General features: G+C 33.4%; 1 protein-coding gene across 1 annotated transcript; it reads left to right on the forward strand.

The window, feature by feature from the left end:
- Positions 1–5,384: 5,384 nt before the first annotated feature.
- LOC110914726 (transcription factor MYB14) lies at positions 5,385–7,064 on the forward strand. Its single transcript, XM_022159483.2, has 3 exons — positions 5,385–5,557; positions 5,654–5,783; positions 6,443–7,064. The coding sequence occupies exons 1-3, from the start codon at positions 5,425–5,427 to the stop codon at positions 6,936–6,938; spliced, it is 759 nt and encodes a 252-aa protein (XP_022015175.1). The 5' UTR covers positions 5,385–5,424; the 3' UTR covers positions 6,939–7,064.
- The last annotated feature ends 3,078 nt before the right edge of the window (positions 7,065–10,142 follow it).

Genomic DNA, 10,142 nt, shown 5'->3' on the forward strand with positions numbered 1-10,142 from the left:
CTTTTACGGAAAATATATGCGGTGCGGCAAACATACACCGTGAAGAATCTTGAAAGAAGCGAATGAACATGAAAAAGCGAAGAAGTCTTTTGTTTTTATAATTATATCTATCCAATTTGGTTTATCATAATAGTTAAGAACTTGTTATGCTTTTGCTTATCTAATGTATGGTTTTTATTTTTGGAAACATATTACACATTTGGGTTTGTAGTTAATTAATTTTTTTTTGTTTAAATCGATGTTCCATAATAAGTGTACTGTGGTTTTTCTTTTTTATCATCGATATGTTTATTTAGTTAGATATACATGTGTATTATTTGATGTATTTATAGGTTTTTGCTAGAATGTGATATAATTAAAATATAATGTTCCTATAAGGTCTACAAAGCTATAAATTAATAAGAATGTTACACTGAAGTTATATCATGTCTAGAATGTGGCATAGCTTATCCATATATGTATATTATGATTATACATATATGTATATTTCCAATGTACATATGTGTAATTATTACAAAAGTAAACAGTTTCGCTTATACTAAACATATGTAGCCATGTCGTTGGTAAGACTCCACATATATGTAGAATGCATAATCAATAAACAAAATAATCTATTGTACATGTATGTAGAATAGTAAAATGAACATAATCAATGGACAACCAAACATAGTAAACTATTATACATATATGTACTAATACCATTTTAAGCATACATTTAAAACAAACTACCAATTTAAGCATACATTTAAAGCAAACAACTCTCCGGTACTAATACATATGTGTACAATAACATATTCTACAATCATTGTGTGTATACAGCCAAGTTCAACAACAGAGTATAATCGAATGACCACAACAACACAAAATACATATGTGTATGAACCCTAACTTAAACCCATCCCCGTCACAAAACCTAACTACAAATCGATTTCTTTACACACTTCGTTACAGAAACAAAAGGTTTAAGAACACATTATTCTAGACTAATAGACGTAACCTAACTAATAAAACGTCCGATTGGCTGAATCGACAAAAATCAATCACAAGCTACTAAAAATAATTTTTATAAATAAGAAAAGTTATTTAATGAACACCAACTATAACCCTTGCTTTTAAATCAACATCATAGTTATACAAATTCGTATAAAATTCAAAAATATAGGAAATTAATAGATGGTTTCAATCTTACGTGTTAATGGTTATTCCCTTCTGATTCAGAGGATTCCACTATGGATGTGCGCTTCTGATCTAATCGATATTGTGATTAAAAACCGATTCTGATTCAACTGATGATGTATGCTTCTAATTCTTATATGGAGAAGAGAAAAAAATGGATCAAACTTTTTGTTCAGTTTCGAACTTTTTGTTCAGTTTTTTTATTCTTGATTCAATTGAGTTTAATGAAGGGTATATGTATGAGATATAAAAGGATGTGTAATCGATTGCATCAATGAAGAAAAGAATGATCGTTAAAAGACTTTTTATGATCTGATGTTTAGATCGCAAGATTGTAGGGTGGTTAGATATATCTGGTAACCGATTAAGATTATTCAAAAACAAAACTGTATTAAATTTATACAAAAAATAATGTTTAAATGTCTAATGACAATCCTACCCTTCTAATTTTTAAACAAGATCAATGGCCAGGATGAGTTCGTTTTTGTTCACAAATAGGGAAAGGTTCACAAATGAACCTAACCCTATATATATATATATATATATATATATATATATATATATATATATATATACATATATATATATATATATATATATGGATCATTAGAAAATTCTACTTTGTTTGAAAACTTAAGAAACTCTATCTAACTATTACTAAACCCTAATCCCTAAACCTTAAAATACACACTTGACAAGATAGAAAAAAGAAAAAATTAATAGTGTAAATAAATTATTTTTTTTTAGAAACTCTATCTAACTATTACTTTGATTGAAAACTTAAGAAACTCTTTCGTGTATTTACTCCAGTAGAGTAATTATGTATAATTATTTTAGTAGTGTAAATAAATTAATTTTTTTAGATTTTGAGACTAAAATACACACTTGCTAAGATAGAAAAAAGAAAAAAAATCTCTTCTTCACTTCTCACGTTTAGCTAGTATCTTAAGCTCATTTGTACAATAACCTTACTCTCTATCTCACTCTCTATATATATTGTTACTAGAGGGGTGCCCTCGGGATGTGGTGGGGAAAATACATGATGATAATCATGTAACATGCATGTTATTTTTTTTTATTAAAAAGATATAACAATATCAAACCCATTAAAGAGAATAAAATACCCGTTTGTTTGTATGGTGTAATTTTTTGAAATCAATATTAACGTATGAAATTGTTATTGTCTAATAATAATCATGTTGAGAGGTTAGTTTAAAGTCAACAATATGTTATAAATGATGGTACCATATGTTTTAAATATTGTAAATATTTAAACTCTTAGAATTATGCTAAATTACTTTTTGTCATTTTTAAATGTATTATAATATAGTACAGATGATAATAATTTATGCAAAGGTATAAAACAATTGTAGAAATAATAAATAATAAATGAACCAAGCTCAAAATAAAAATCTCGCGTATTAGCTGAACTTGAGATTCAGACGCAGTTTCAAATGAGACAAACTCAAACTATAGACATAAAGTTTGAAAGAAGGTGAACTCGAACTTTATGTATAGAGTTCAAATCCTGTCAGACTCAAACTTTAGGCATGTAAATCAAAACGAGCCGAGTTTAAACTTGAATTTATTATTTTAAATTGAAGGAGTTCGTGCTCAAATTTTGTCGATCGTTTACCATACTCTTTTCTTTGTGGGGTCTTGAGAGCCGGTTTTATAGCTTGAGTACAAAAAATAGGACATTGCACGAGGGTGTGTGTGTTTGACTCAAAGTGGTCAACATGGCTTTGCTGCTAGCAAATTATGTTTTACACTCTCACTAGGAACCATCGTCATTCGTTCCCTCGTTATTATCATAAACAAAAACATAAATTCCTAAATAAAGAATAAATATACTCTAAACGTGCTTCTCTTAAATAATGCATCGTGGGTTTGAGTCTTTTTCACTAAAGAGGACAAACAAACACATAAATTGGATTTCTTTTAAGATTATTTAGCTTGTAATATTACTAAATGACTTTTGGTTCTGAAGATGAGGAATTCGATAAACGGGTTGCGTTTAATCCGAAACTTTAAAAAAATCATGCGTATTTTTTACGGGTTGATGTGAGTGGTTCCGCGGCCGCGGGGGGGGGGGGGGGGGGGGTGACGTCATGCCGCAAACCCATTCAGGGTTCGAAACCATGCAACAACACCGCCGCCACAACTCTAGGGTTCGGCTTATGGTACTTGACATGGCAAACCTTTGCCGTGATTGTTTGGAGAGAGAGAGAGAGTGGTTTGAGGGTGTGTGTGATTGGTGGGTGAAAGGTGGGGTCCATGGTTCTCGAGTACGTGTGAGTAGACACCGCCAGTGTTTTAATGGTTTTAGGGTACTTGGGTGTATAATTAACATAACACAAGATTGCACTACTAGAAAACTGGGTATTACCGACTGCATTTACGGTCGCAAAATAGTTGCAATTGCCTTGTTGCGACTGGAAATGTGGTCGGAAAAACACACGTCGCAATTGCCCTATTGCAACCTAGTTGCGACCGCTACTACATTTTTTGCGACCAATTTTGTAACCATAAAAGCAGTTGCAAACTTTGCGACTGTCTTGATTTTATAGCATCTTTCCTTTTGTCGCAACCGTTTTGCGACCGCCTCATCCTTTGTTTTCGTGACTGTTTTGCGACCTCTTGGCATTCACAAACTTGCAACCACCATCTTGCGGTCGCAAAATTTAATGTTTTATTTCTTTCATTTTTTGCTACTTTCTCTAGGAATCTACCATTCTTGATAGCAATACTCCAGTGATCTTCTTTGATAGCAATGCTCCAATGATCTCTTCCAGTAACTAATGATTTGGTTTTTTTTAATCATGTTCTACAGTCACAAATGCACATATATACCTAGGGATTGGTAAAGGGGCATGTCTTACCATTTCTTAGTCTTAGTGTCAGGCACAAAAGTATGTGCTGTTGGTCCTTAGGGGATACGGTGTGGTAGCGGTTTCAAGGCGGCAAAGCCTTTTGCCGCGCGGCAAACACCGCCGCCAACCAAGTTTGGTTGCGGCAAAACATTAAAGGCGGTGAGCCATTACCGAAGCGAGAAAGAAGAGAGTGTGTGTGGGGGAGTGGGGTCCATGCCATTTTTAACCAATCAAACCTTTTTTCTTTTTTTTTTTATAAAAAGTTTACCACTTTACCAAGTGTCTAACCATTGCCAACACTTTACAGCAAAGTTTAAACTTTTTCTCCTCTCTGACGTGGCACTCTCTGATTGGTCCATTTTAAAGTTTACCACTTTCACATGTTTAACCACTCCCTACACCCTTAACAAATATGAGATCATACAAATGGTGTTACTCAACGAAACACTACCTTAACCGAGCATTTCTTGTCTACAATTAGCGGATTTCTTACAATACAAAAAAAAAAAAAAAGGTTAGTACAATAAAACTTAACATCAGTGGGACTAGCAACAAGAAGACTGATTATCACTAGTGAATCGAAGTCATTAATGATTTAATGGATTAGGATCAAATACAAAGGATCCTAATTGTAAGAAGTGTAAGAAGGATTTATAGAGTGACAAGTGTCCAATAACCTAAAAAAACCCACTACACAAAAAAACCCACTACAAAAAAAAAAAAACCCTTAAACATCCACCACCACCAAAAACCTAAACCCCCACCCCCCCCCATCACCCACCCTAAAAAAAAAAAAAAATTTTTTTTTTTGCCGAGGGGGGGGGGGGGTTGTTAGGTTTTTTTTAGGTTTTTTGGGGGTGTGGGGGGGGGTTTAGGTTTTTTGGGGGTTTTTTTGTGAGGTATAGTTTTTTTTTTTTTTTGCCCGGGGGGGGGGGGGGAGGGGGGGGTGTTTAGGTTTTTGGTGGTGATGTAGTGGGTTTAGTTTTAGGTTATTAGACACTTGTCACTCTATAAATCCTTCTTACACTTCTTACAATTAGAAGACTTTGTAGAATAACTTGACCCATGATTTAATATATCATTGTATTCATAGTTAAATACAAGTAACATTAATAAATATCGATCAACTTTGAACTTAACCACGAAAATATCAAGTTGATCCATGTATATGAAATATTAAATTATTGAGTCAGTAATAGGTTGTGGTCAACTTGGCTGGCTTACTACTTTGGCTGCGCCTGGGCCCACACTCCACTTTCCCTTTTCGTCGTCTTCCTCTACCCTCTATATATATAAACCCTTTCATCTTTTCACATTTCATCACCCTTTCAAAACCTTCAAAAACTCCATTAACACACAAATACTTGAACATAAGATGGGAAGAGCTCCATGCTGTGAAAAGACGAGTGTAAAAAAGGGCCCATGGAGTCACCAAGAAGATCGAATCCTCATGGATTATGTTACCCTCCACGGTCACCCGAATTGGCGTGTTCTTCCTAAACTCGCCGGTAATCACTAGAACCCAATTCGATAACTCTAAAGAACCGGTCTTTTTTGTTTTCGGTATCTAATCTTTTTCATAATTGTGATGATCTTATGATTAGGGTTAATGAGGTGCGGGAAGAGTTGCAGGCTTAGATGGACTAACTATTTACGACCGGATATTAAAAGGGGAAACTTTAGTAAAGAAGAAGAAGAAACCATCATGCAATTACACAAAGAAATTGGAAATAGGTGTGTGCATGTTTTTAACTATTAGTCATATTCATTTATTTATTTTTTTAGGGTTTTGCTAAACGTACCTAACGTACCAGTCTTAGACCATGTGTAGTGGTAGCAATTTATAATGCCCCCACCATGGGGCATTATATGACATGTGGCATCCTAGTCACACTTGGGCATTATAACAAAAGTGGTGTAGTGGGCATAATGCCCTATAATGCCCTACCTATCATTAAACAAAAAAAAAAAAAAAAAAAAAACTATTTTCTCATTGGCTAGTCAAACCCATTCAAACCTTCCACAATTCATTTAGGCGTTTTCATTAAAACGCCAAACCCATTTTTCTTTGCCCTATAATGCCCTATGTAATGGAGAAGGGGGCATTTTTTTTGCCCTATAATGCCCCATAATGCCCCATAATGCCCCACTACACATGGTCTTAGCCGCACCCCCTACTTCAAAGCGTTATACTAGTAATGGTTCATTTTTCATGCTTATATACAAAAAAAAACATCTTTATTTAATAGCATAAGGGGGAGTTAAATAAAAATTTAAAGGGGTGGTTTACGTTTAGCAAGTACCCTTTTCTGTTTTTTTTTTTTTTTTTTAAGTTTTATAGATCTCATATTTCTTTTTAATTACTGATCTTGTTATGGTGATGTGAATTGCAGATGGTCAGCTATTGCTGCAAGATTACCTGGACGAACAGATAACGAGATAAAAAATGTGTGGCACACACACTTAAAAAAGAGAGTAAAACAAAACCCTAACCCTAATGATGCTAACACCTCAGAATTTCAACAAAAAACTGAAGAATCTAAAGAACAAGGCGCTGGATTATCGCTATTAGAAACGAATTCAAGTAGTCAAGCGAGTTATAATCAAATTGATTCGCCACAACCTTCGTGCACTGATGTGTCTTCAATGACCACAAGTACAAATGATCATAACTTGTGCATGGATGACATGGTTTTAGAGAACTTCCCGGAGATGGATGATGAGTTTTGGTCGGAGGTTTTCTCCGGTGAGAGCTCCGGCGAGTTGACTGGGTTCCATGAAAGCATTGGTCAACTTCAAAGTGGATGTGGGTATGAGTCAAATATGCACGATGACATGGACTTTTGGTTCAATATGTTCACAAGAGGAGAAGAATTGCCACAAATGTAAAAGATGAGAAAGTGGACTTTAATTCTAACAATTGTAGTTGTACGTATTTTTGGTGTAAAACAACTATTATACTTGTTAAAACATAAATAATAACATTTATGATTAACTTTAGAAAAAGGTATTTTCTGACGTACGTAGATATCTTAGTCAAAAGTTAACAACTACAATTGATTGACTAAATTGCATGGCTCGTATCGAAGTTGAATGTAGGGTCTAGCACATGTTAATGTCGAACTTTGTTGGATCATGTCTATCATGCATCCATTTATATTATCTTCCTTCATCAATGTCTTTTATAGTGTAGTGTGAGAGCTTCGGAGCTACATGCTTAGTTTTCCATCCCATGTTTTATCAGCACATTAAACATCATGAAGATATGATCTCGACATAGATTCTCATTTTTTAGGTATTTTTACTAGATCTTACATAGTGGTTTTAACTGCACACCGGTTATAAAATGTCACATCAATATCACGTAGGCGTGAGCCTTTAACTAAACCACCCTTTCATAATATGGTTGTAGTGGTAATTTTAACTAAAATTTAAAAAAAAAGAAGTATGTGATTGGTTGGTTTGCAATTAGCCTCACTTCCGTTATCTCTTACGCTCGTTATTGATTAAAATAATAAACGAAGAAGGGAGCATTGAAGTTTGGCATCCCATGATGGTGTAATTGGTTAAAGAAATGGAGGTGGTGACGTGACTTGGTGGTGGCACCCCACTACACATAGTCTTAATTACTAACTAGCTTGCGGATATAGACGTCATCCCAGTTTCACCATCGGCGATCTGAACTTTACGTTGATACCGTTGTTTATCTTGCATGGGAATGTTAGGATACTAAACTAACATACACAATTTATGAATATTATTTGTTCTTTATACAAATTATCATAACATTTATAATTATGAAGAGTGGATATTTAAGGGGATAAGTTTACTTGTAGTCAAAGTGGTCGACCGAAATGGTAATAATGAAAAAGAACACTAGGGGTTATGATGAATTAAATATTATAGTGCCTAAACAATGTTTAGACTTTAAAGTTGTACACGATCGGTTAAAAGTTAGAACCCTATTATAATTTGCATCCAAACTTCTTTAAATTTATCACTAATAATTATATTTTTAATGGAAGTTAATCCGTAGGCTTATAATAATATACTTAAGTGACAATAAATAAAAGAAATAATCAATAATGTCGGCTCTTTCGAATATCCATAAAGAATAGTTTAAAAGCATTTGATATATTGTTATATGTTGGAAATGAATCACGATGTTGATTCCCCTCTAACCTGAAACAACCTGTAAAATATAAAATAAGGCGTTGGTTATTTATAATGTTTATTAGTATAAAATGGTATATTTAGTTATGTAACCCTAACTTATGTACTATATGTAACTATGTATATATACTGATGAATGCAATGCTTAAACCCTTGATAAGGAGGGATTCCACAATAATTAACATGGTATCAAGTCACAAACCCTAATCTTTTTTTCTTCTCCCTTGGCCGTGCCCTCCTCGCACAACAATTCTTGGGGATTCCACGGTAGTTAACACTAACATCAAAGAACATCGTATGAAGAATCGAAAACTTGAATCATACATAATCAATCAGCAAGGACTAACTTTATATATTGAACTAATTATGCAATTAGGGAGAAATTACAAATGAAAATGAACTGCAAAATCTATCTAGGACTTCTTTTATTACATGTAGTGTGCTAGTACTAGTAACCATCATCAGTAGTAACTTTACTCTATCAACACTAAGGGGCTGTTTGCCAACATCTGAATGGTTAAGTGCTAAACCAGTAAGAGACTTGAACCATTAAGTGCTGAACCAGTAAGAGGTCTGAACCATTAATTGCTGAACTAGGAAGAGGTCTGAACCATTAAGAGCCTGTATAATGTCTAACCGTTCAGAGGCAAATGTCTGACCAATTCAGATTAGATGTCTTAACCATTTAGACTATGTATAATGCTTAATGATTCAGAGGCAAATATCTCAATCATTCAGACATCTGCTCATGAAACAAACAATCTGAACCATTAAGTGTTGAACCACTAAGAAGTCTGAACAATTAAAGAGGTAAACAAACGACCCCTAGTTATTTTGGTCTATAACAAATATAACCTCCATCGGCAACAACTCTCCTTGTCTTTTAGATATTATGAAGAGTGGACAAGGGGATAAGTTTACTTAATAGTCAAATTTGTCGACCGAAATGTAAACAGGAAACAAAGGGATGATGATAAAGTAATATTATAGTGGCAGAGAAACATTGTTGACTTTAAAGTTGTACACGAGCGGTAAAAGTTATTTTATAATTTGCAATTTGCATCAAAACTTCTTTATATTTATCATTAGTAATGCATGAATTTAATTGCAGTTAATACGTAGTCTTATAATATTTTACCTAGCTAATAGATATTAAAGAAAGGAACAATAATGTCGGCTGTTTTGAATATCAATAAAAAAATAATTAGTATTTTTTTTCTTGAAAAGAAAACTTCATTCACAAAAACGGGCCACTCGAAACCGAGCGGCAACCCCCGATTACATATTTACAAATTTACACCAATCACCCCAAACTATACTTCTATTTTTCGACCTATTTTTATACCAAACAAAACCCAAAGATCTAACCTCACTAAACACCTCATTGATGTTAAAATGCTTTCTGGAAAAAATCAAATTACTCCTAGCCTTCCAAATACTCCAGCAGGAAAGAATAGCTATTCCTAGCCTTTAAAAAAATAATTAGTTTAAAGCGCATGAGTGCATGACATATATACCAAATATTAGCCCGTAAAAGAACCAAACGTTCATGAACTTGTTTGACGGAAAGTTCGTTTATTTAATAAACGAACGAACACGAACAAAAATTTTTGTTCGTTTAATTAAATGAACAAACATGAACACACCTTGTGTTCGTTCGTTTATGTTCGTGAACATTAATTTATGTTCACTTAAATTTTAGGAAATACATAAGTAGTTATATTTCTATAAATATTAGGTTTTCTAACTAATTATGTAAATATAACTAACTAGTAATTGAGTTTTCTAGTAATAAAAAATCAAATTTAAAAATTTTTCTTATAGCGTAACTGATCACTTAATATTTATATAAAAACTACTTAATTTCAGTATCCATGAACCCTAATTTAGATGTGTTTTCGAAGGAATTGTAATATATTA

This window comes from Helianthus annuus, chromosome 15, assembly GCF_002127325.2.
Source record: "Helianthus annuus cultivar XRQ/B chromosome 15, HanXRQr2.0-SUNRISE, whole genome shotgun sequence".
Lineage (NCBI taxonomy): Eukaryota > Viridiplantae > Streptophyta > Magnoliopsida > Asterales > Asteraceae > Helianthus > Helianthus annuus.